Source organism: Erpetoichthys calabaricus, chromosome 17, assembly GCF_900747795.2.
Source record: "Erpetoichthys calabaricus chromosome 17, fErpCal1.3, whole genome shotgun sequence".
NCBI classification, from domain to species: Eukaryota; Metazoa; Chordata; class Cladistia; order Polypteriformes; family Polypteridae; genus Erpetoichthys; species Erpetoichthys calabaricus.
This window is the reverse complement of record NC_041410.2, coordinates 80481038-80508909: the sequence shown is the minus strand read 5'-3', so window position 1 is coordinate 80508909 and position 27872 is coordinate 80481038. Positions and strand designations below refer to the sequence as shown.

Here is a 27872-nt window from a genome sequence, read left to right as displayed (position 1 = left end):
CACAAAGTCTCGTCTCGTAGAACGTGAGTTCTTGATATTTTTTAGTTTATAATTTAAAAACAGAATAACAATCTGAAAATCTAACAACTTCACATTAACGTTCAATAAATTCTGAAAAGAATGATGCCAAACATATATATGTAGGTTTTAAAATAAGCCTGATTTAAATCGTGACAAAAATGTGACATAAAAAGTCACATAAAATCACTGCACTTTTAGGCTTAGGATTTTATACAGAGTAGATATAATTTGGTATTGGGGAGCAGAGTCATACAGTGGTTAGCACAGCTACTGACAAAACCAAAATCCCAAGTTTGAATCTTGCACTTGGTCACTGTCCTTAAATGTGTGAATATTCTCCCCACATTTTTAGAACAACCTACACAAGAACAGCCCATTCAGCCCAACAAATCTCACCAGTCATATCTTTTTAATTCTTCCAAAATAAAATCAAGTCTTAGTTTGAAGCACCCTAAAGTCCTGCTATCTACCTTGCTACTTGGTAGCTTATTCCATGTGTCTGTGGTTCTCTGTGTGAAGAAAAACTTCCAATTGTTTGTTGCTAAATTTCCCCTTAACAAGTTTCCAGCTGTGTCCCTGTGTTCTTGATGAACTCATCTTAAAGTAAGGATCTTGATCCACTGTGCAAATTCCCTTCATAATTTTGAACACTACAATCATGTCTCCTTTTTATATGTTTTCCTCTAGATCAGTGGTGTCAAACTCCGGTCCTAGAGGGCTGCAGTGACTGCAGGTTTTCATTCTAACCCTTTTCTTAATTGGTGAACAGTTTTTGTTGTTAAATAACTCCTGTTCCTTTCTTTTTACTTGACTTGTTTTTTAAGATTTGTTCCCCTGAATTTCTTCATTTCTTTCCTGAAACGGCACGCAAACAGAAATGAAATGTGAAGTGAGGGAGCCAACAGAAGACCAACTCAGTCAGGGGCTCAAACTCCATTCAATTTCACTCCAACCAGTTGCTTAATTATGAGCCGATTCTTGTTGTCAATTAAACTTGTTCTTTAATTCCATGGCTTGTTGCTGCTCTCATTGTGCAATAACATACATTTCCAAAATTATTGATTTACTCTTTTCTAAGAATACTATTAAAATGTTTTGTGGACCTGAGCAGATCAACATTCCTGAGACCGTCATCTTCATTTATTTTCAGATATTATGTGATGGACACAGTTTGCTGGTCATGTTTTGGCTCATTTTGTATCTCATTTATTGTTTGACTGTTAATTAAGGAAAAAGAAACAATTGAGAGGTCTGAGTTTTCAAGAGCAAGTCAATTAAAATGAGTTCAAAAGAAGTTAATTAGCAGCAAAAACAGGTCACTAATTAAGGAAAGGGTTAGAATGAAAACCTGCAGCTACTGCTGCCCTCCAGGACCGGAGTTTGAGACCTAGATTCCCTGTTTTACCTCTTACGTCCCATGTTGGTTTAATCTACAATTCCAAACCTATCCAGTATTAGCAAGAATAGACCCTGCAATACACTTGCCCAATGTCCAGGGATGTGTTCAGCGTTTATTGGGATAAGCTTTGCTGCTGTGCTCTCAAAATAGATTCAACAATTGTGAGAATGTCATGCTACTGTTTATGCCTCGCAGTAAGGAGTCCTGAGTTTGCTCCCAGAGTCCTCCCTGTGTGGAGTTTGCATGTTCTCCTTGTGTCTGTGTAGGTTTCCTCCGGGTGCTCAGGTTTCCTCCCACAGTCCAAAGACATTCAGGTCAAGTGAACTGGCGATGCTAAGCACCCCCATGGCCCTGGTCTGGATTAAATGAGCTAGAAAATGACGTGACGTGTTAAAGTTTAGAAGATACATTTTGGGCATATAGTATTGGATAGCTGTTAGTCAGCAATGTCTGCCTTTGGGTGTCCTGTATGTCAGGCCCTAGCAATGTTTAAACACATTTGTCTTCAGTTTATTTCACAGCACACAGCAAGTTCAATTGAATTCAGTTCATCTTTATATTGCACCCATCACTTCAGCACTTTAACAATTTAACAGGTAAAATTCAATTAACACATTACAAATGACTAATTACATACTGCATACACATAAAGCCATAGATTTGTTTAAACACACTGGAAAACAAAGCAGCTCCAAACTGATTGACATAAATGGAACCCATCAATGTCTCTCCATTAGCACACTTGTTGAACTGGGCCCACTTCACAAAGATGGAGGGGAACCCTAATCCCTAGAGGAAATAAACTTCTGCCGATCCATAGTAAGTTATAACAGACAAAGTTAAACTACATCCATCCTTTGCTCTTGTTCTACCAGGACAGAAGAAGGTGGCTCACAAGGTGAAGAACTTTGAGATGAGAGCAGAAATTGAGCCATAAACAGGCCAAGACCAAAACAAAAATAACATCAAAGCAGCAAAGTTCAAAACACGAACCAAAAATCAAAGTCGAAGTGACACATCAATGTCGAAATGCTGAATCAAAAAGTATTTTGCCTGGTTGTGGGTTGCTTCATTTTGGAAATGACCATTTTAAAAATTCTATTCATCCATCCTTCAATTATTTTTCCAGTTGATGCTTATCCTAGAAACACTGGGTATGAGGCAGGAATGAAATCTAAATGGGGTGCCAGCCCATCACACTCACACACACACCCGCACTCAGGACCCATTGCACTAGGCTGAAAGATGGCATTTCAGGGAGGGCAACAAAGAGGATGGCTGAATTGTGATTCACCAAAATAGAGTGACATCCATCCATCCATTTTCCAACCCGCTGAATCCGAACACAGGGTCACGGGGGTCTGCTGGAGCCAATCCCAGCCAACACAGGGCGCAAGGCAGGGAACCAATCCTGGGCAGGGTGCCAACCCACCGCAGTGAGTGACATGTGTTGTTCAACTTTATCGTAGAGCAGTCAGTTATTAGTTAGTGCTCCTGTTCTATGATATAACAACAATCAAGTGTTGCATGCTCAATTGTCACCTGTGAATGAGTGTCAGAAATGTGTGAGGGGCCAAACAGGCCATAAATCATATATTTCTGTGTGTAATCTATTGGTTTACGTGTGAACACTATTGGTTTATGAATATTTACTATCAGTTTGCGTGCATACTTAATTGGTTTGCGTGCGTACAATAATGGTTTCATTCATATGAACTATATTGGTTCATGTCTGTATATTATCGTTTTGTGCGTGAACTATATCTGTTTGTGCGTGCATACCACTGGTTTGCGCATGAACTATATTGATTTGCGTGTGTATATCACTAGTTCCAGTACATTTGTTATTGGTTTGCGTATGAACTATATTGGCTTATGTTCTGTGTTGCTCTAACAATGGATTTGCGTATGCACTATATTGGTTTCATGCACGTCTTATACTGGTTTCATGTGGGTAACCTGTCGATTTTGCGCTTGAACTCTATTGGTTGTATGTGTGCACTATGTTGGTTTTGCGTATGAAACATATTGGTTATGTGTGCGCACCCTATCACAACTCTGTGTGTGAACTATATTGGTTGTTCACGTGATCTTCAGTGGAAATGGGCGGGGCAAGAAACAGGAACTCAAGGGCATGGAGTGTAAAGACAAGTGGCTAGGAGGCACATCTGCGTTTAAACGGCACTATATATTTTTACCGCACCATACGTTTGCAAAAGGACCTGGTGGTAATTATTAATATTTAACAGAATCTACCCTTGAATCTGTAATGAACACAAGTCTGAAGTTAGGTATGTATTTTGTCCGACTTCTTATTCAGTCCCATCCACATGCTTGCTTGCAACCTGCAGCTGTACTTGTTCACACAGTATTTGCAAAACTGTTACTTATTCTAAAGGCAAAATATTCAACATTTATGACTGACATCTTTATGCAACATAACATTTAGTTACTACTAGTTAGATTTATTATGCCCGACGACCCCGCACCGCGCCGCACAGGCAGGTGAAGTGACTTGCTCAGGGTCACACAGTGTCATTCTCAGGACTTGAACACACGAGCAACGGGTTGAAAGTGCAAAGCCCTAACCGCAATGCTTGTACATCTATAATGTGTATATTAATTGACTAAACATGTCAATTCTTTGAAAAGCTAAACATTTAACATTTAGGATCTGCATGGGTCAGTTACATCATATTGGGCCACCTTACCTTTCAGTTTTGTGAAAGGCAGATGCGTTTTCTTAAGATGCAGTAGAGTTTTGCTCTGCCCAGTGCGAGTATCAGGGTGAAACTGACAAAGTATTCCCACTTCAATATCAGATAAATGGGATTTACTGTGATATTTAATGGGCACTGTAAAGTGTTAAATGACGTTGGACCAACTTAATTTTCATAGTTTTGTGACATTGACATATATAAACTTGTCCAGGACAGATTCATTTGTTAAATTAGAGTTCAACAATTTTGACCTGTGCAGGACCAAAATGTGGAATATTTATTTTTTCAAATAATGAATCAGTCTGTAATGATGCCGATTAATGTACACGCTGTAGAATATTTTGTCTTGCTGTTATAATAGAATAAGAAGCTGGTTTACAAAAGCTGTGTGAATAAGTAGCTGACTGCAAGCTTATACTGGGAGTAGCTAGGAGTGAATAAAATGCCAGCCGAATGCGTACCTTAACTTCAGCCCTGTGATCATTTCAGAATTAAGTGAAAATACTGGTAAAAAGAATTACCACCAAGCCCTTTCACAAACATATAGTGACGTTTAAAAGTATTCAATCCCTTTAAAAGTCATCCTAATTTTCTGCATGACAAAAGATTTGTCCACATATTTATCCATTTGGTATTTTTAATGTGAACTCTTGTGCTGTAACAAAACGTTATCAAACTCCAAATAACTTAACTAAAGAAAAACTCCAAAGTGATTGTTTGCCTAAGTATTCAAGCCCAAGACATTCCTACTTTGTCAAGACCCTTTTTGCTGTAGTAACAGCCTTCATTCTTTTGGGGTATGTAAATATGGCCCAGTTCTGTACATTGCTCAGTCGATATTCTTCCCTATTCTTCTTGGCATTATTTCTAGGTACCCTCTATGTTGGTGGGATGGCATCTCTGAACAGTAGTTTTCAAACAGTGCCCCAGATTCTCAACAGGGTTAAGATCAGGGCTTTGACTTGGCCATTCCGAAACATTCACCTGTCTGTTTTTGAGCCATCCCAGTGTCACTTTGGTCTAATGCTGAGGGTCATTGTCATGATGAAAAATGAATCTCCTCCCAAGTTTTAAATTCATAGCAGACTGGAACGAGTTCTCCTGCAATATTGTGTGGTATTTGTCCCTTCATCCATTGTCCCTTCAACTCTGACAAGATTCTCAGTCCCAGCACATGAAAAACATCCCCATAGCAAGATGCTTCCACTTTTAAACTCTGAGTTCAAGTTCAAGTCCTGATAATGACACAATGTGACCATAAACAAGTCACTTCACCTGTCTGTGCGGCACGGGGGGCACTGGGCAAATCTAACCAGTAGTATCTAAATGTTGTATGTTGGATAAAGACGTCAGTAAATGTAGAATATTTTGCCTTCAGAATGAATAACTGGTTTCAAAAGTTGTGTGAAAAAGTAGTGTGGCTGGGTGCGAGCAAACATGATCCTGGAAGCAAATAAGAAGACGGCCGAATACGTACCTAACTTCAGCCTTGTGTTCATTACAGACTCAATGGTAGATTCTGTTAAATAGTAATAATTACCACCAAGTCCTTTCGCAAATGTATTGTGTGGAAAAAAAATATAGTGCCGTTTAAACGCAGATGCGTCTCCTAGTCACTTGTCTTTACACTCCATGACTCTACTGGCCCTTGAGTTCCTGTTTTTTGCCCCGCCAATTTCCACTGAAGATCACGTGAACAACCAATATAGCTCACACGCAGAACCTATATAGTTCATACACAGAGTTGCGATAGGGTGCGCACGCATAACCAATATGTTTGATACACGAAACCGACATAGTGCATACATGCAACCAATACAGTTCAAGCGCAAAATCGACAGGTTACCCGCATGAAACCAGTATAAGATGTGCATGAAACCAATATAGTGCATACGCAAATCCATTGTTAGACCGACACAGAACACAAGCCAATATAGTTCATACGCAAACCGATAACATGCAAGCGTAAACCAATGCAGTTCACTCACAAACCAATAACAAATTGTACTGGAACCAGTGATATACACACGCAAATCAATATAGTTCATATGCAAACCAGTGGTATGCACGTACAAATGGATATAGTTCACGCACAAACCGACACTATACGGACACGAACCAATATAGTTCATATGAATGAAACCAGAATTGTATGCACGCAAACCGATAGTAAATATTCATAAGCCAATAGTGTTCACACGTAAACCAATAGATTACACACAGAAGTATATGATTTATGGCCTGTTTGGCCCCTCATAGAAATGCACGTTCTTGTGGGTTCCTTGCTGTGGGCGGAGCGTTCATAATGGTGAATAACTCGTTTTAAGAGAATGGAGTTTGGACCTTGCAATGATCCATAGAAAAGGGCACGGTCTAGTATTGATTTCGGTGCAAGTTGTGAGGTTTGATTGACATTTTTGGGGGTTTGGGGAAGAAAGGGAACTGAATTGGATGCAACAAATGCTGCTTGTACTCGGCCCATCTCTGCTGCTGGCGATCCTGGCAGTAGTGCAGCAATTTTAACTGTGAAGCGGATCTGTTTTTTTTCAACTGTAGTGCAGGTGTTATCTGGGGACAAAGCTCATCAACTGTATTTCATAGCTTAGCGGCACCCATTGCTTCACGGGGGTCTCCAACCCTATAAGTCTGTTAATCACAGATCGCGTATCATTTCCTCGTGGCACTCAATGCTTCACGGGGATACCCCAACCCCTGGATCGTCAATCAACTGCCTACACTTCACGGGGGACACATTTATAACATTATTGAGATTTATAAAGGTAAATTGCTCAGTTTATATTTAAATTTTATGCACTGAGTTAAAAGCTTATTTTTTTTAGTTCAGTTTTTCACCCGCAATACTGTATGTGGATCAATTTGTAGTTCAAAAATTACAAATCTAACTTCTTCATCTACAAATGTGATATAACTTTTATGGAAGGTGCAAACATAAATCAAACATTATCTAGGGGCATAGCAAAGATTGGGAACCACTGAACTAAGGCAACAGAGTCACAAATCGACCCAAGCTGCACAACTCACACAGAAAACACACAAGTCTGTTTCTACAGCAGTGTGTTGAGACGTCAAGCAAAATGACACCTCTTATTGGCTAATTGGAGTTCAACTGGTCTGAAGAAGAGCCGCCTTGTAATCTGTTCAGTTAGCCAAAAAAAGGTGTCCTTTTTTTGTTTGACTTCTCATTGCATCCATAATGGCTAACGTGGTACAACATCCTACTATTACAGCAGTGTTATAAATGGTCCGTGGTGAATTGCGACTTTAAATAAATAATCACAACCTGGGAAGTGCAGGCTCCTTATGCGGGTGTGCACAAGCGCGCTTCGCTCTGGGGATGGTTGGGGGTGCTTGGCTGATCACGCGCACACGTGCGAATGCAAGTGTCAGTGAGGTGCCTCATTCTTACCTCGGAGGGAGCGGCGCCAATATAACAGGAGCCTGTGCGGCAGACAGGAACATAAAAGAAAAGAATAAAAGAGACAGAATAAATGAAAGTCATGGATGCTAAGAAAAGAAATGGTGGAATATGTGAAGGGAAGCAGGCAAATGGGAACGAGAGCCCCGTGAGATGAGCATGTGGCCAGTCGCTCAGGAGAGGGGGCAGAGGGGCCACTCCTGCTATGAATTTGTCTGAGCCAGAGTGACCCAGTGTTCCAGGAGGCTTCCATAGAAGCTCGACAGACTGTGGCAAGAGAGGGGGCAAGGAGCAAGGCTCCCTACAGAATCCAACAGACGGGCATCAGGAACCTGAGCTCGGTTAGAGGGTTGCCTGAAGCCTGCTGGTGGACGCCTCCTCGTGCTGAGGAATCCACTTAGGGTAAGTTGAGGAGATGTTGGTTTTAGGAAGAAGCACAGGGGATCGTGATTTTTAATGCAGGATGTTTGCCCTTGCTTGTAACCACATTTGTGTTGAAATATACAGTATTTATTGAACTTTTTAACCTCCACTGGACACAATTCTTTATTGGAACAAGTTGAAGCACTGCACTTTTTGAACCCCGTTTGGTTTGATGTTTTTTTTTATAAAAGCACTAAGCACTTTTACCCCTACCCCTTTCTAGTAGTGTGCGTCCTCATTTGCCAGGCTCATCTCAGTACGTGAATATGGACGGTTCGGGTTCAAGAGGCTCCGGGTCGCAACAGGACTGTCACACTGTGTTGGCACATTTCTGATGTACTAACCCCCCGTAATTAGTATTGTTTCATATCAATCAGCTATACCTTAGGGGTTTTCAATACAAATGGCCTTTGTAAAGAAGATCAAATTAGTGAGAGCACTATGGCGCACTGCTCAACCACAGACAATAAGCTAAGGTCAGAACCATTGGTCTGCTCAGAAAAGGACTAATCAAGCCAATGAGGCAACAAGTGCATTTTAAGACAACTTGATTTGTATTGACTGTTTAATTATTTCACTACAAATAAAAAAAATTACAAACAAGAAGAAACCCATTCGGTTCATCCAGGGACCTTGCTTGTCACAGTATATCATCAAGACATTTTTAAAAGCCTTCAGTGTATCCACTTCAACTTCATGACTCAGTAATTTGCTCCCCTTAATTTCTACCATAGCCCTTGAGGTGTTTCTCTATCTTGCTGAACGAATAACAAATTCCTCAGTAATAACATTATCACTGCATTTGAGGACTTTGTTAAGGGTGAGTTGTCTCCTTAGGAAGCATTGTTTTCTGGGTTTTCAATAAGGATTCGGCTGTTTGCAAAGAAACTGTTGATTTTGTAAGGCTGTGTGTCTCACAGGCTCAGGTTTTAGATTTGTTGAAAAGCACTTTTATGTTCTTTTGAATATGGTGCAGTGGTGTAGTGGTTAGCACTGGTTCTTCACAGCTCAATGAACCTACAGCCCCACCATCTTGCTCATGCGTCAACTGCATGGTAAGCATCCACTTGGCAGGAGGAACCAGCTGCCCTAACGCAAGCACCGAGACATGAACCCATGTGATATTCCATGTCCTCATGACAAAGCGGCCCACCTTGGAGCCAAGGCCTAATACAAAGCCCAAGGGTTGCCACAACAGCGAAAAAAACCTTTCAGACTTGTGCAGAAACGAGGTAGCCGCTACAAATGGGAGTAGGCATGGGGGAGTGGAGGGAAGGGGAGGGGAACAGACAGTCCCTTCGGGGGGGGCATGTATGTGTGTGGGCAGGGACCAGGCAAGGAAGAGGACGGCTTAAAACCACCATCCCCCTAGATGCCCACAAAACAAAGGAGACGTCAGCGAAGGGCGGTGACGATCTAGATATCCCTTGAGACACCACGTTCACACCTCTTCAGACCCCACATTCACACCTGTTCAAGATGGAAGATGAAAAGGAGAAGGCACATCCAGGCCTGCCTGTGTGAACAAGTCCTCAAACACAGAGGGCGCTGCAGCGACATCAGACAGCCTGCAGGACTGCTTCATGGTTTCGGGGAGCTTAATAAGGCTTCCTGCTAGCGGTAAAGGCTTGGGCGTCTGACACTACTGCTCTCACCCCACAGCAGCAACTGTCTAATTCCGAGCCTCGCCTGACATCTGTTGGAATGCAGGAAGTACTACAAGCAAAAGCGGCGTACAGGCACACATTGATTAATTAATCAATCAATCGATTAATTAATTAAATAAATAAATAAATCCTGTTCTGGTGAGCGTACAGGCACACATTGATTAATTAATTAATTAGATAATTAAATAAATAAATCAATCCTGCTCTGGTGAAAGTTTCTGTCCTTTCCCTCATAGTGACCAACCCCCAGCCAAGGCTGCTTGTCTGTTTTTAGACCAATAAAGGAGAAAGTGCACCGCTCCTGTAAATACTGCAATACCAGGTCGATGCGTGGAGTGGACGGAGCAAGCCCCTATTCCATCTCCCTGTTCCAAAAATCAATTTAATATATGGTCCCCAGATAGGGGACGTATCAGATATTAAACTGATTAGAACAGATTTTTTTTTGAAAAAATATACTTTATTTACATATATGTTTGGGTGATGTATATAAGACACAATCTAGTACAATTACAATCTATAACTAGCTACTAAATCAAATAGAAACGACTGTATTCAGCTGTAGTCTAATACAGTCTTACACTACCCCATTCCTATTACACCTTATTTACATATACATTGCTCATATATATGAAAAAAAAACTTTGATTTATAGACCAGCCACTACCTCTGTGGGGTTTGCATGCTCTTCCTGTGTTTGTGTGGGTCCTCCGTGGCTACCCAGAGAATGCCAACATGCATAAGCAGGTTTACAAAATGAATGACGGATGGGTATTATGTGGTAGTTTTGAATTTTGATGTTTTACTTTGACAAACTCCCATCACCCAATTGAGGACCTTGGACCATACCTTAAATTCATATATCACTGAGTCAGTTAGTGCTGGTCTTTCAAAGCTCCAGAGATCTAGGACTGAATCCTGGCTTGCTTTCCTCTAGTTTGACCAGTTTACATGTGTGTTGATCAATGCAGCACGACTGACTGAGGGTTGAGTCCAATGACAGTAACGTTAAAGGCTTCAGCTTTCTATTATGACACTGTAATGGAACAAGCAGGATTGATGTAGAATCAAAAGGAAGGGCATCATTGACCAACGCCTTTTCTTTTACCAGATACCAAAGTTCTGAGTTTCTGAAAATGGGGGCTGCTGGGCTGTGGTGCTAGTATCTCCGCAGCCTTACTGCGTCCATTCAGATATTTCGTTCATTATTCACTGTTCATTGGTTTTCATTACTAATTTCATGTTTATTATAAGGTCGTTTATGATGGGACATCATGCTAATGGACCTAAAAGACATTTTTTATAACATATTTCTTTAGTTGCTGCTCCCAGGGCTGTCTCCAGCCTTGTATCTGCAACTGCCAAAATTAAAGTCCAGGCCCCACCACATAAAGCAACAGAAAACAAAAGGATGGAGGGATAGATTTTTCTAAAGTGAATGCCATGTCAAAACTCATTATGTGTTGTAAGAGGAGGGTGCCCATAACTAGGATAACATCTCCAAGGCTATAAACAGCCAATGTACCAACAAACAGAAGAAACAGAAAAGAAGCAGAAAAACAGTTCAAAACAACACATCCATAGCCAGTCTGGTAACATCTCAACAGGTGTCAGTCTCTGCCGATCAGATACTGTGACCACCCCAAAGTACAATAAGCTCTCCTCTTCTTCAGCTCCCATCATTCCCTCTCTCTTTCTTTATCCTGGCCTCCTTTCCTTTATGCCAGCTAAGCCCTTTAGCCAGCAGTCTGGATTCAGGGGGCAGCCGGGTATGATGTCAGTATCTGCCACACCTGAAATTCCTTCCAGAGACAGAACCGACAAGATGTTTACAACAGTGATCCCTGGAACCCTTGAGCCTTTCATTACCTGAAAAAGACCATATCCTCATGGTAGCCACTGCTTTTCTTCTCAGCCTGGGATTGTCTCCTGACCCCTATCAGACAAGATGTCTTTTATTTTCAGTGCAGCCCTCCACAGCCTCTCTCTCTCGTTCTCTAACTCTCAAATTCCTTCTGTGTAGCCTTTCTGGGGACTCAACTGCAGTGTCAGGTCTTCTGTCCTGGTTCCTGCCCTATGCCATCCTTCCCTACCTTGGCTTACTCATTCACCTCACCAATCATTGTAAAACTATTGACATACAGTATATTGAATAACTGGAGTCATGAGGGTGAACAGCCCAGAGCCTCATCATGAGTCAATGGTGGGCTTTGAACCACAAGCCTTGTAGTTTATAGCATAATCACAAGGCCCCACTACCCATCTACATAAAATGAAGAAAAGGAGACTGATTAAGACCGGTTTGCTTGCATCTGAATGTGTTGGTCCGCCTACCAAAAGCACACAAGAGTAATTGAGAGCACATTTATCTCAACAGAGCTCTGACCTGTCACAGTCAGAAAAGCACAATAAGCACCTGTTACCAGCAGGAAATTTGTCTTGTCAAAACTCATTACCTTGCAGGATGTAGGCGGCCAGGATGGCAGCATCAGAGGTCTTGCACAAGAGTCGGCCATGGTATAAATCTCTCTTGATTTGTAGGAAGACTAAGTACCTAAACGAGAAACACACATTTAGTACAGATCTTATAGCGTGACAGCAAACTCTAAAGACACTGTCCACTTTCATTAATAACAGCCTTAACGAGAGACTTAAAAAATTAACATTCTTCATATATGGAAAAATCATACTGTGCTACCGTGGCCGCCACCACAGACTGCTCCATGACTAATATGTTCAGTACTCACTGCTGAGGCTTTTACTATCATGTTGTGGAACTTTGATAAAAGTTAAGGGTTACCACAATAATAAAAAGAAATAAAGAGACATTTGACATGGCCACCTCAGAAGAAGCGTCTGACAGGTAAGGTCCAATGTAAAGTCTGATCTGAATAGTTACTCACCTGGATTTAGAAAATTATAGCGGCCTTTAAATAACCACAATCTGCAATTCCACAACAGCCAGTACATATTCTACAGCATTCATCATCAGATAATCGTCAAATTGCTCCTCTCCAAGAAGAATTAAAGCACTATCTTCATGCCAGTCACAAAAACACTCATTTCTAAGGATATGCAATAGTCAGTATAACGGGAGCAAAAGCCAACAGAGGACACAGTGTGGCTCTGTGCTCCCCCAAGTCTCAATTCATTACACTCTTATTCACAGAAACAGTTAAAGATTTAGTCAGAAGTGTCCCTGAGAGGCACGTTATGGCAGAGAGTTAGGTAGTGACTTGTGTTAGCATTTCTGCAGTGCTTCACCCCTCTTTTAGTTTTTCTCTATTTTTCATTTTCTCCCTGATCCATTTAAATTTGGTTTTGTGTCTGTAGTTTTATTGGGGTCCTTTACACTCACTTTTCTATTCTTTTCAAAGCACTTTACATAGACAGTGGGCAACCACTTCAGGCACCACCAATGTGTACACTCAGACGTTTACATCCACTTTGGGTGAATTCTTTAAAAGTCACTTAATAAGCCCTCCACCGATTTTATACTAACAAACTATAAATTTAGAATACCGTATCTCCTTTGTGCAGGGCAGAAGTCATTTTTTCGAACAATGTTCACAGACCTCAGATTTTTTTGCTTTTTATTGACTATACCACAATTCCAGTGGGTCACATTTTGTTAACTGTTCTTTAAACGGCTTGGAAAATTCCAGAGAATGATGTGACACCTTTAGGCAATTAGACCATGAACTTCTGATAGCCAATTAGCCTAAGTGGAGTCAACATGCAGATGGATGTTAAAGAATTCATCGTTATGTGTATGTAAACTTCGGGCTTCACCTGTAGCTTCCACCTGGATGTACCAGTACGTTCATCACACATTAGCTATTAGGTGGTGAAGGGATGACAGATGCAGATAGCCAAAACGGGACAGGGGATGATCAAGGGGCCCTGCTGGGTAAGGGCACAGGGGTACACTGTACTTTCCTCAAAAGATGCCAAAGGATATTTTATAACCACAGAGACTCAGAACCTCAGGGTTTACATCTTGTCCACAGGACAGAACCCATTTTTACAGCACAGTGTCTCCATCACTGCGCTGGGCCATTGGGATCCATGCACAGACCACAGGGTAAGCACTCCCCCCCCCCCCCCCCCCCCCCCCCCCTTAGATTTTAGGTGGGTGACCTGTTCTGAAGTTGAAGTGCAGGTGTTATGGCTGTTGCCTTGTTACAAGTTACTCATCTCTCTGAAATACTATTAGTTCTGTTATTGCAGTGTGTCATGACTCTGCTTTTGCTTGTTTTAGCATTCGTTTGCTCACAGGTTGATGCGCTTGCTGCTTCCTGAGCGGCTCTTCTTTTTTTTTCTCCGTCCTAGCGGCCTGCTTCTTCTCTTCTTACGACGGCATCTTTTCGCTTTAAAACTGATTTAAATCAGTGTTTGTGTTGCAGTTACTTAGTACATTTTCCTTACAGCTAGCACTTAAGGCTCCAATCTGCCTCAAGAATGATTTAAAATATGAAGAGGTAGGGAGTTGCCGAAAGTTGATTCTACAATAAAATAAAAACAAAAAGAGGAATAACCTTGGAGGTCAATCATCACCCCGAAAGCGAATAGTAGACGTCACGCAGTTTCAGCTCAATAGATCAAACGGTTTTCGAGCTACAGGCGGTTTAAAATCCTGGACAAACAGACAGCCACGGTAGCGTATTATATAAGAAGATAGTTTTTGAGGTTTCCGAGGCCAAGGAATCTAGTGGTTACACTTTTGCTTCCTTGAGTTTTTAACATTGTTAAAAAATGGCTCATGTTCTCCCACAGAGCCATATTGTTTTCCTTATGCTGCAGACACCAAACCCCCTTTGCTTGTCTCTAGTGCAACATTTTTAATAAAGACGCCAGGGTCTTCCGAGATTGGATTAACAAAAGAAAACAGCTTTGTGTCACGTCACTTTATCATTAGATTTGAAATTACTGGGTACGACAGTTTTTATGACTTACTGCTCGTGTTTCTTGGCTCTGGTTACGTGTTCCCATTTTGGTTTATGGCACACACCGTGCTGTTCTTTTTCTATGATTCTGGCTGCAGATCCTGATCTTTGTTTATTTAATTCTAGTCTTCACACTTACGACCCCTGTGTGAGTTCTGACTCTCCATGCCATCATCGGATTCCATTCTGTGTCTCTCCCCAAACTGCTGTGGCCTTGCCTCTCTCTGCGTGACATATTCTTTAGTATCATTCACAGCATGCCTCACTAAATAGAACGGCTGAAAAGTAAGCATTTATCTGCCTGTATGTTTGGTTGTTTTGGACACTGTAAGTTCTGCTGAATCGTTGCTCTTATTCTTTGCATTTAATATAATCAGTTAGCTTGCTCAGGGAGATCCTTTGTTGCTTGACATTTCCTTTTCTGCTTAACTTATTACAGATTATGAGTTTCATAGCCTTAGTGTTTTGTTTGGTCGAGGTTCGGTTTCTCTAATTTCTAAATTTTTTTACTGTTTATAAAAGTATTATTACTTATATTTTGATTTATTAAATGAAATTACTTATAGCATTAAGTGGCACCTTTTTGTGTTTGGGAGTTATTTACCAGTTTGTCCTCCCATTTTGGACTAATCTTAACAAATGGTGGGCAGAATGGAGACCAGTTTTGTGAGAGATAAAAAGCGAAGGCAGGGTGAGAGAAAAGCATACTGTGTTGGTGGGCAACCATGTTCAAGTGCTATATTGTCAGACCCAGCGAAGCATCAGGTTTGTTGCTTTGCACTGTTTATTTGGTCCCTTGTGTTCTCCCTGTGTTCATCCCATTTACTGATCATACTCTTTGTATGATTTGGGGTTGGAAGGCCTACTAAGAGAGCTCCACTACCTGTTATTATACAGTGCATCCGGAAAGTATTCACAGCGCATCACTTTTTCCACATTTTGTTATGTCACAGCCTTATTCTAAAATGGATTAAATTCATTTTTTCCTCAGAATTCTACACACAACACCCCATAATGACAACGTGAAAAAAGTTTACTTGAGATTTTTGCAAATTTATTAAAAATAAAAGAATTGAGAAAGCACATGTACACAAGTATTCACAGCCTTTGCCATGAAGCGCAAAATTGAGCTCAGGTGCATCCTGTTTCCCCTGATCATCCTTGAGATGTTTCTGCAGCTTCATTGGAGTCCACCTGTGGTAAATTCAGTTGACTGGACATGATTTGGAAAGGCACACACCTGTCTATATAAGGTCCCACAGTTGACAGTTCATGTCAGAGCACAAACCAAGCATGAAGTCAAAGGAATTGTCTGTAGACCTCCGAGACAGGATTGTCTCGTGGCACAAATCTGGGGAAGGTTACAGAAAAATTTCTGCTGCTTTGAAGGTCCCAATGAGCACAGTGGCTTCCATCATCCATAAGTGGAAGAAGTTCAAAACCACCAGGACTCTTACTAGAGCTGGCCAGCCATCTAAACTGAGCGATCGGGGGAGAAGGGACTTAGTCAGGGAGGTGACCATGAACCCGATGGTCACTCTGTCAGAGCTCCAGAGGTCCTCTATGGAGAGACGAGAACCTTCCAGAAGGACAACCATCTCTGCAGCAATCCACCAATCAGGCCTGTATGGTACAGTGGCCAGACGGAAACCACTCCTTAGTAAAAGGCACATGGCAGCCCGCCTGGAGTTTGACAAAAGGCACCTGAAGGACTCTCAGACCATGAGAAAGAAGGTCTGAAGAGACAAAGATTGAACTCTTTGGTGTGAATGCCAGGCGTCACGTTTGGAGGAAACCAGGCACCGCTCATCACCAGGCCAATACCATCACTACAGTGAAGCATGGTGGTGGCAGCATCATGCTATGGGGATGTTTTTCAGCAGCAGGGATTAGGAGACTAGTCAGGATAAAGGGAAAGATGACTGCAGCAATGTACAGAGACATCCTGGATGAAAACCTGCTCCAGGACGCTCTTGACCTCAGACCGGGGCGACGGTTTATCTTTCAGCAGGACAACGACCCTAAGCACACAGCCAAGATATCAAAGGAGTGGCTTCAGGACAACTCTGTGAATGTCCTTGAGTGGCCCAGCCAGAGCCCAGACTTGAATCCGATTGAACATCTCTGGAGAGATCTTAAAATGGCTGTGCACCGACGCTTCCCATCCAACCTGATGGAGCTTGAGAGGTGCTGCAAAGAGGAATGGGCGAAACTGGCCAAGGATAGGTGTGCCAAGCTTGTGGCATCATATTCAAAAAGACTTGAGGCTGTAATTGCTGCCAAAGGTGCTTTGACAAAGTATTGAGCAAAGGCTGTGAATACTTATGTACATGGGATTTCTCAGTTTTTTTATTTTTTAATAAATTTGCAAAAACCTCAAGTAAACTTTTTTCACGTTGTCATTAAGGGGTGTTGTGTATAGAATTCTGAGGAAAAAAATGAATTTAATCCATTTTGGAATAAGGCTGTGACATAACAAAATGTGGAAAAAGTGATGCGCTGTGAATACTTTCCAAATGCACTGTATATCTAAAATATACTGTATATATCTAAAATGCTGTTGCCTCACAGCTCAGAAACCCTGGGGTCCCATCCTGGTTCAGATCACTCTCTGGGTGTAGTTTGTATGGCAAGGTAGGTCTTTCTCTGGTTACTTTACTTTGCCCTCCCACTGTCCCAAAAGCATATAGGTTAGGCTAACTGCTGCCTCTAGAGTATGGAGGAAGTTAATAAAGAGAATATCAGGAGGCCTTATGGAGGAATGGAATGAAGTTTAGGAGTCATTCAACAGTATGAAGGAGAAAGGAGAAGCTATAGAGGAAAAAAACAAGGATGGAAGTATTAGGGGGTGTACAGAAAAGAAGTCAAGAGGGAGTCATGTGAGAGGGCAGAACTACAAAATGACAGAGTCCTGAGAGCGTGGGGCAGAAGGGAATAAGAAGGGATTCAGGGAGAACAATGACAAAGTCAATGTAAGTGCAAAGGAGGGGAAATAAAGCAGAAAGACAAGGGGCAAAACACCCAAATGGTTAGGCCTACCTTGTTATCTCCTCTTTCAGAGCTGCAGGATCAGGAGGGTAAAACTTGACTCGAAAACACATGGTGAACGGCGGCTGGGCTATAGAGAAACACAAATAAAGCTGAGTCCATCTTTTCAATTTCCACAACTAAAAAAGTGATTTCTTGTGATATGAAATGTTAATGTACTAGTCAAAACTGAGTATTTGTTGTCCAAGGTCTAACTGGTGGCTGTTCAAGAACACTTAAGAAATAAATAAGTGGGCTCCCTCACAAACTGAGACCAAATGGAAACCTGTGAGAAGTTTTATTAATTCACACACTCACTAATCTTCAAGGTGTGAATTTAGTATTTGAATTAGGCCTACAACTCCTAACTATTTCAGTAATTGATTAGATGGTTAATTACTATGTTTGACTGATTCATTGGGTGGGAGTTTAAAAAATGCAAAATGTGAACAAAAATGCTAGTATTTTATGCAAAAATGAAAAATGTTTATTCTTTGCATGATGTTTTTATTCATAACTACAGTGCAAGTATGCTACACAATTAAATTTGACACAGATGTATATATAGCTAAAAGTCTGGTTACTAACTGTAATGTATGGTGTACATTTTCAGGGCTCTCGTCGACAAAAGTCGACATCAAAAGAGAGAAGGCTAAAGCCGTTGTTAAATGTCGATAAAAGGTGCTTCAAGTATATTGTTTGATTGTGTCCACTAGATGGCAGCCAAAACAGCCTTATTTACATCCTCTATCTTGACCACATCTAAAAACATGGTGAATGTTCATTAATAAAGTGATGTGTGTGATATGTGGCAAGCCAAGTAATTGATAACAAAGTTAATTAGCAATAATTATTTTCACCAATTATTACTGACAATATCAATTCTAGGTTTATGAAGTCATTATTTTCACATGAACAGAGTAGAGTGAAATTCTTGTTTATATGGAAGAAGATGATATGCTGTGGCAACCCCTAACGGGAGCAGCCGAAAGAAGAAGAAGAAGATGTGTTAATCAACATTTAGCTGTTGCAGCCCTGATTTGAATACATAATCAACTTAAGTGAATTGGCAAAATGAAGAATTCCCAAACATTTAACATCGGTGAAGCACTAAGTGAATGAAAACCTACCGCCACCGCCATAGCTCTTGAAGACCACACTTGGCCATCCCTCAGTACGCAGCTTGGACAAAGGAGTGAAAAATGGAGCAGATCATTGTACACTGGAGACGGTACTTACACTTCATTTGCTTCCCTATTGACTTCGTGAACTCCAGCCAATGCTGCAAGACAGAAGACAAAGGAGTCAGATCTTCCATTGGATACTCTGGCAAGTGTCAGACATTCTGTGCTGGCCAGGCACTTTCAGGTGGGCACGTTCAGATCGGATCCCTGACATTCTCTTGCATCTACAGGGTTTCTATGGTAACTCCTTGCATTTATTCATAAGGGGGGCTCGGGATATTTTCTTTTTGTATTCATCACTTGGAAAATGCAGGCCAATATGGAAATGCACACATGAATACACATTTATATTTATCAATGTGACAGTGGGCTTCATTCACAGTGACAATCAGCAATGTGTAAAGAAACACAGAAAGCTGTCTTAGCATCTTATGTCAAACAAAGCCTAAACACTTTATTTTATGTTGCACAGTGAATACTAAAAGCCCACAGATATACAAAAATTAACTGTGTCGGTAGTTGTACGCATGGGGTGCACACTGGCAGGTCGGATGACACCAGCGGCGTCGCACAATGAGTCAGTGATGGGAAATGAATTTACAACTTGGTGCGTTACAGTTCAGCACCTTCCTTCCCGCCACCCGGCCTAGTGCCTCAGTACATGACCAAGACCATGGGGGTCGGCTGAATTGTACTTATTAGGCACAGTTGATGCGTTGTGAGATGCCTCTCTGATGGCAGAGGAGAAGGCCTAACATCTGCCTAGGGGCCCAGCAGGTCATCCATGTCTGATGCATTATGACATCTGCTTTAATCTCTGACCTTCATAGTTGGGTTCTACCTTAAAGGAAAGAGAAATAAAACACAGAAAAAGGGAAGCAAAGAAATTAATAAAACAAAATGACTAAAAGAACATCCATCATACCAAAGTTGCTCCATTCAGTCAGGATCCCAGAGGTGCTTTCTCCTGTGCTTATCTGTAAGGTAGAGGCACACATGCAAGTGCACCGCCAGGGGCTGTGGACATCTCTCTACCAAGAGACACATGCTTCCTCATTGTCCAAGGTAAATATGTCAACCATATCCTGTTCCTACGTTATTAGACAAGAGCTGTCCAAAAATGTCCTCATCCTTAATCAGGATAATTAAAATAAAGAAAAATGTCTTCATTTTATTTGTCGCCTTTCACTATACAAAACTGTCCAACCATCAGTCTTCCAAAGCACTTATGCAGGTTGGTGTTCTTTGTGTGGGCAGAATCCACCTTGGCTGCAGATCTCTGAGCAGAGCACCACGTGATCATAGGCCATCATCATGGACACACTCGTGATTCACAGTATCATTCAGAGTAAGCCAGTTTAGAGTCACCAATTAACCCAGCATACATGTATTTGGGATGTCGGCAGAGAAAATAAAGTACCCAAAAAAAAACCGCCCAGACACACAGAGAATGTGCAAGAGATCAGCATCACATCAGAAGAGTTGTCCACTAAAGTAAGAGGGACGACTACGGTAACGTCTCTACTAACAGCACCACACCCACACTTTGGATATGCAGTTGCTCAACACCGGTGCCATTCCTTTGACTGTTTATATTTCACACAGAACACCTGCCTGCTGATTCAAGGAAACAAATCGAGCGTCCCGATGACAGAGCTTTCTCACTTGCTGTAAGCCTGCCGAGTTGAAATGAACATTTTAGAAGTGAGATCAGGGTTCACTTCACATTCTAACTGATTCCATGCACACCGCAGCACAGTTAAATTGGGAGGATCTAACATCTTGGCACTCTTTGCCATGTGAGGGTTTTACAATAGTGTCTCTATCAACCTCTTGGCAAGATATATAAAGCAACTTGCCCTCAGGACTCAGAATGTTTACACATGTCTGTATAGTGATAAGTGGAGTCCGGGGAAGAAAAAGACAGGCATCCTGAGAGGCAAGGCACACTTCAAGCCTTAACGTTGGCATGGACCTGGCCAGAGCTGACTGACACTTGAGGGCAGGAGCGCCACAATGCATAGTCAGAGTACCAGAGGAGCATATTCAGATAGCCGGGATGTTCAGTGAGGAATATGGATCCATTCTTTTAGGTGTTTAGGAGTTTATGAGATGCTCAAGTTAAACAACTTGGTAGGGGACAAAGGCTAATGGATAGACAGGGGCTATACAGTTCCCACTAAGACAGATGATTCCTTGGTGTTCAGGGACCACCAGTATGTAGTGTTATCTAGTTCTGAGGTGTGTCGTGATAACTGGATGTCACTTCAGAGTTGACCTCAAAGTACACTCGAGTAACAAGAATACAAATGACTCTCCTCTGTTAGGGGGCAGCGAGCTTAGAGTACAGGACAAAGTCTTCCTGGTAGAAAGAAAAGGTAGCTAGGGATAGATAGATAGATAGATAGATAGATAGATAGATAGATAGATAGATAGATAGATAGATAGATAGATAGATAGATAGATAGATAGATAGATAGATAGACAGACACATATACATACCTACACACACAATTGTTTCAAATTTCAAATCAAGCCATTGCTATTTCCCTAAAATTATGGTGACCTGAAATGAGGGGCCCATGTAGAAAATGTGTTGTTATTTCTACATTGTGTGACCAAAATGTATGTAAATGCCCTTAAATGAAAGTCTGCAATGTGCACTTTAATCACGTCTGAATTGTTTGATTTGTAATTTTCAACTGTGGAGCGGACGATTAAATCAATGAAAGATGTGTCTTGGTGCACACATTATGGAGGGCACTGTATAAACATACATACTGCATGTGCGGATCAGCATTCCCTGCCCCGTTGTGTGGCGCCTGAGTTACTCCTTTGTCATATTTTGTATTGGTAAGTAGATATCTTTAGTCATGAACTTTGGTATCTTTGAGCCAACGTCAGATTCAAGGGCCCCATTGGCCATTTATAACAGCAGAATTCCACCACTGGTAAGTCTGAGCGTGTGACAATAACCAGAGCTTAATAGAATCACTTTTGAATAACACAAGAGTGTTTTGAATTGACCTGTTGAGAAGGGCGCTATACGTAAGGTGAAATTCAACTTCTGACCTGGAGCCCTGTCCACCTGTCCCACCACATTGCTGAAAAGCAGTACCAGGATTGGGAGGCTTTGGGAAGCGAGTGTGTCTTTCGCATCCATGTAGCATAAAGGAAGCCCAAGAGGCATTGCTGTCAACCTGGGAAGCCGCCATCCTGACGCTGATGATGATGTGATGTTGGTTCAAACTCGGCTTGATGGGTTTGCTGGCTCTGACGATTACCGCTTTGATATGCAGCGTGACACTTCTTATTTACTGATATTCAATTTAAGAGGCTTCAGTCCCACTGGGAATGTTCCAGCAAATACATTTACATAAATTGCTTTTATTCTGTCGCATTCTGATGAATTTTAAATAAAACAGAAACATTGTCATAGGAAGTGATAGGTTATTACTATGTGAGCCATCGCGGTTTTCCTAATTTTAGCATCAGCGCAGCGTCTCTCATCGCTGTCAGCCCTTTACACCTCAGAGCCATAGTTAAGGGCCTTCAGGTGGACGACTGTGACACTCTCTAGTGCCACAGAGATGAAGCCGAATGCACAGCTTTGTGACACACTGGGGCAAATTCTGTACAACTGCACGGCCTTCACAGGCTGTGCATGGACCTTCAGTGACAGGAGATGGACAGTCAATATCCATTTTACCTTGCAGAACAAGCTATTAACTCGATGACACATCTCATTTCTGCCCACACACACACACCACCATCCCAGTGAAGCACACTTGGCACACTTTGACCCGTGAGGCCGTGCAGTGAGTTATTAAAATGCTGTCAGAGTTTCTTGCTCGCGTATCTTGGAAGAAAGCAGCAGAATGTGTGATGAAGGAGTCGCTTCTCGGAAGGCATCAGCAGGCGCCACCCTCTCAGTCCATTGATGCAAAGAATATTTATCAGCCTATACGGGCACCTACTCACAACATGGCGTAAGAAGCCAGTCCCAGCTTAAAGCCTGTCTGCCGTTGTCTAAAGAGGGTGGCTGCTGACATGGACTTTACAGTGCTGGCCACTTCGGGCTGTCCTGCTCTGCACAGAGTTGCTTTACTATGGATGTCAAGTACGGTCGATTATAGGTGGAAAGGGTAATAATCTGAGCCAGCTTTCTCCAAAGCAACCTGCAAAATATGGAAATGCTGCTCTATTTGCCTGCATACATGCATCACATAACAGTGGAGTGTTAGCACTGCTGCCCCATCACAGCTCCTCAGCCCAGGACTCTCTGAGTGTATGTTCCATGTTCTCCTTGCATCGTCGCAACATAAAGACATGTGTGTTGGGTTTATCGGCCAGGTTTGAGTGTGTGTGTCCCTACACCGGCTTGAGTCCTGCCATTATAGGCCCTGAACTGGATCGATGGGATTCCACAATGGACCAATATTTAGTTAGTTAGCTGGTAAATAATAATAAACAAAATCGACAAGTTTCTATTTGTATATAGAGATCAGCAGAAGCCGACACTAAAATTCGTTTTAGCAGGTGATTTTGCAAAACCCCAAACTTATTGAAGAGGGTTCTTTTTTTTTTGAGGTGTGAAACAAAGAAAATGACATCCTAAAGCCTCATTTACTCTTCCGTGTTGCTGTGTAAAGCATGTAATCACACCGGTAAAATCAATTCAGTTTATCACCACGGAGGAGCGCAGTACGTTTTTTAAAAACGTGACATGCTTTCCATGCAAAGACACCCCATTGGGTCCTTTACTGGGTTTTCTTCACAGAAATACTCAGAATGCACGGAAAGCCCCCGCTGCCTAACAGACCCTCTCCCCACTAGCTGAGGGTATGCAAACGTTCGGTGGATTTTATTTGTTCCACTAGAAATCTTTATTTAAATACTAAATGGTAGGCAGACACATGTGGAAATAATGCAAGAAAACATTTCCAGACAGGAACTAAACGTCTTTCTTCTGAAAGAAAGAAACAACACGATTTACTTTGAAAAGGTTCTTGTGAAGCGAAACCCTGAGCGTCGCTGGATCTTCGATTTCACGCTAACTGCTTTGCTCATCTCTACTGGTGATTTTATACAAGCTAACTTCTAAATCACAACCAGTGTGAGGGACTGAACTGGTAACCCTTAACCTTGCAGCTCCCAGTCAGCCACGCTGCCCCTGTAAGTAGTCCAGTGCCTTTGTGCACAGGTTGGATTGCACATATGATTGTAGAGTACCACCTGCACTTCACAACAGGTCATCCACACGTAGCTCAGCATGGTCAGGCCCGGCCAGTACTTGGATGCTAGGAAAAGCTTAAAGAGGAGTGGGTAAGGCCATTGGGGAGTGGATACCCTGGTGGTCTGTGTGTGGATCCCAATGGCCCAGTGCAGTGTTGGAGACACTGCTGTAAAAATTGGTGCCATCCTGTGGACGAGATGTAAACCCTGAGGTTTTGAGTCTCTGTGGTCATAAAATATCCCTGGGTGTCTTTTGAAAAAAGTAGGATGTACCCCCCCCCCCCCCCCCCCTGTCCCCTTTTGGCTATCTGTATCTGTCATCCCTTTACCACCTAATAGCTAATGTGTGATGAACGTACTGGCACATCCAGGTGGAAGCTGCAGGTGAAGCCCGAAGTTTACATACACATAAACGATGAATTCTTTAACATCCATCCACGTGTTGACTCCACTTAGGCTAATTGGCTATCAGAAGCTAATTGTCTAATTGCCTAAAGGCTTGACATCATTAATTTGAATTTCCAAGCTATTTAAAGGCACGGTTAACAAAGTGTGACCCACTGGAATTGTGGTATACTCAATAAAAAGTTGAACAATCTGTCTGTGAACATTGCTGGAAAAAATCCTATTGCCCTGCACAAAGTAGATGTCATAAATGATATGACAAATTTGTACTTTGTTAGTATTATCACACACGTGTGCTTGGGTGGCAGCTAAATGGACCAAAGGAAGTTAAGTCTATGCCAGGCCAGGGGGGTGGCGGGGTGCACCAGTCCTTTCTCTGTTATCCCTGCAGATCAAACACGGGAAATTCCACCTGATTTCAGACACGAAGACAGCATGACAACATCACATCCTAGCAGACACCTTAAAACCCAGACCACTTCCTGTTTTCATCAGTCAGTCAATGTTGTTCACAACTCTGCAACTTATTTTGCCTTTTACAGCCAGGGCTCAAGTATACGGGTGGCTCCCCCTAAACATTTTTCTGTTTGTCAAGGCTATTTATATCTTCTTCTTCTTCTTCTTTCGGCTGCTCCAGTTAGGGGTTGCCAAAGTAGATCATCTTCTTCCATATCTTTCTGTCTTCTGCATCTTGCTCTGTTACACCCGTCACCTGCATGTCCTCTCTCACCACATCCATAAACCTTCTCTTAGGCCTTCCTCTTTTCCTCTTACCTGGCAGCTCTATCCTTAGCATCCTTCTCCCAATACACCCAGCATCTCTCCTCTGCACATGTCCAAACCAACGCAATCTCACCTCTCTGACTTTGTCTCCCAACCGTCCAGCTTGAGCTGACTCTCTGATGTCCTCATTTCTAATCCTGTCCATCTTCGCCACACCCAATGCAAATCTTAGCATCTTTAACTCTGCCACCTCCAGCTCTGTCTCCTGTTTTCTGGTCAGTGCCACCATCTCCAACCCATATAACATAGCTGGTCTCACTACCATCCTGTAGATCTTCCCTTTCACTCTTGCTGATACCCGTCTGTCACAAATCACTCCTGACACTCTTCTCCACCCATTCCACCCTGCCTGCACTCATTTTTTCACTTCTCTTCCACAATCGCCATTACTCTTTACTGTTGATCCCAAGTATTTAAACTCATCCACCTTTGCCAGCTCTACTCCCTGCATCCTCCCCATTCCACTGACCTTCCTCTCATTCACACACATATCTTGTTCCTACTGACCTTCATTCCTCTCCTCTCTAGAGCATATCTCCACTTCTCCAGGGTCTCCTCAACCTGCTCCCTACTATCGCTACAAATCACAATCTCATCAGCAAACATCATAGTCCATGGGGACTCCTGTCTAATCTCGTCTGTCAACCTGTCCATCACCACTGCAAATAAGAAAGAGCTCAGAGCCGATCCCTGATGTAATACCACCTCCAACTTGAATACATCCGTCACTCCTACCACAGTTCTCACCACTGTCACACTTCCCTCGTACATATCCTGTACAACTCTTACGTACTTCTCTGCCACTCCTGACTTCCTCATACAATACCACAGCTCCTCTCAATGCACCCTGTCATATGTTTTCTCCAGGTCCACAAAGACGCAATGCAACTCCTTCTGGCCTTCTCTAAACTTCTCCATCAACATCCTCAGAGCAAACATTGCATCTGTGGTGCACTTTCCCAGTATGAAACCATACTGCTGCTCACTAATCATCATCTCCCTTCTCAACATGGCTTCCACTACTCTTTCCCATAACTTCACGCTGTGGCTCAACAATTTTATTCCCCTGTATTTACTAAAGTTCTGTACATCCCCCTTATTCTTAAATATTGGCACCAGTACACTTCTTCTTCACTCCTCAGGCATCCTCTCACTTTCCAAGATTCCATTAAAAAATCTGGTTAAAAACTCCACTGCCATCTCTCCTAAACATTTCCATGCTTCCACAGGTATGTTATCTGGACCAACGGCCTTTCCATTTTTCACCCTCTTCATAGCTGTCCTTACTTCATCCTTGCTAATCCGTTGCCAACCTCTTCCTCTGTATACTCTCCTGTATTTCCTCATTCCACCACCAGGTTTCCTTTTCCTCCTTCCTCTTTCCAGATGTCATGCCAAGCACCCTTCTTGCTGTCACCCTTACTACATCTGCTGTAGTTTCCCAGCTGTCTGGTAACTTTTCACTGCCACCCAGTTCATGTTTCACCTCCTCCCTGAACTCAACCTTGCAGTCTTCCTTTTTCAACTTCCACCATTTGATCCTTGGCTCTGCCCGCACTCTCTTCCTCTTCTTGATCTCCAACGTCATCCTACAGACCACCATCCTATGCTGATTAACTACACTTTCCCCTGCCACCACATTGCAGTCTTCAGTCTCCTTCACATCAACTCTTCTGCATATGATGTAATCTACCTGTGTGCATCTTCCTCCACTCTTGTACGTAACCCTATGTTCCTCCCTCTTCTTAAAATACATATTCACCACAGCCATGTCCATCCTTCTGGCAAAATCAACTATCCTATGACCTTCTTCATTCCTCTCCTTGACACCATACCTACCCATCACCTCCTCGTCTCCACTGTTCCCTTCACCAACATGCCCATTGAAATCTCCTCCAATCACCAGTTTCTGTCCCACTGTTCATCACTTCATCCAACTCACTCCAAATTTATATCACAGTATAAAATCTGTGGAGGGCTTATTAAGTGAGTTTTAAAGAATTCACCCAAAGTGGATGTAAACCTCTGAGTGTACACACTGGTGGTGCCTGAAGTGGTTGTGCTGAAAAATGGTGCCGTCCTTCAAAAGTGATGTTAACCCCAGGTCCTGAATCTCTGTGGTCATAGAAACTCCCTGGGCATCTTCAAAAAGAGTAATAGGGTGAGTCCCAATGTCCTGGATAAACTGCCAACCATGGGCCTGGTCACTCTGCTCCCCTAATCGTCCCCTGTCTCTAAATGGCTGTCACTAATAGCTAATGAGTGGTAAGCAGACTGGCGCAAGAATGGCTGCAATCACATTATCCAGGTGGATGTTACACATTGGTGGTGCTCCCCATAGATACTGTAAAGCACTCTGAGTATATTAGAAAATAACTATTACTGTAAATGTAATTAATAATAATAATTATTATTAAAGCTTTGGAGGAAGAATGGACCTTGGCACCACTCTAGTCTTTCATTCTTCTGTCACCATCACCCAGCTCATTGACTTATGAAGCTAAACTAACAGCACCAGACCAGGTGGTCATTGGTGGTGACTCAGTTGACCTGACCATGAAAAGCCATTGTCAATGAGTGGTCCAGATGAAACAAAGTTACACTGTATGACCTTTTCATTAAGGGA

The 27872-nt window shown here is 42.3% G+C and overlaps 1 protein-coding gene and 1 pseudogene across 1 annotated transcript in view; both read right to left on the bottom strand.

The window, feature by feature from the left end:
• LOC114667509 (FERM domain-containing protein 5) overlaps positions 1-27872 on the bottom strand; it is a 389463-nt gene that overhangs the window by 59618 nt on the left and 301973 nt on the right. The window contains 3 exon segments of the mRNA XM_051920945.1: positions 12123-12220; positions 17652-17730; positions 18879-18921. Of these exon segments, the coding sequence (XP_051776905.1) occupies positions 12123-12220; positions 17652-17730; positions 18879-18921 (220 nt within the window).
• LOC114668280 (uncharacterized) lies at positions 9952-10123 on the bottom strand (annotated as a pseudogene).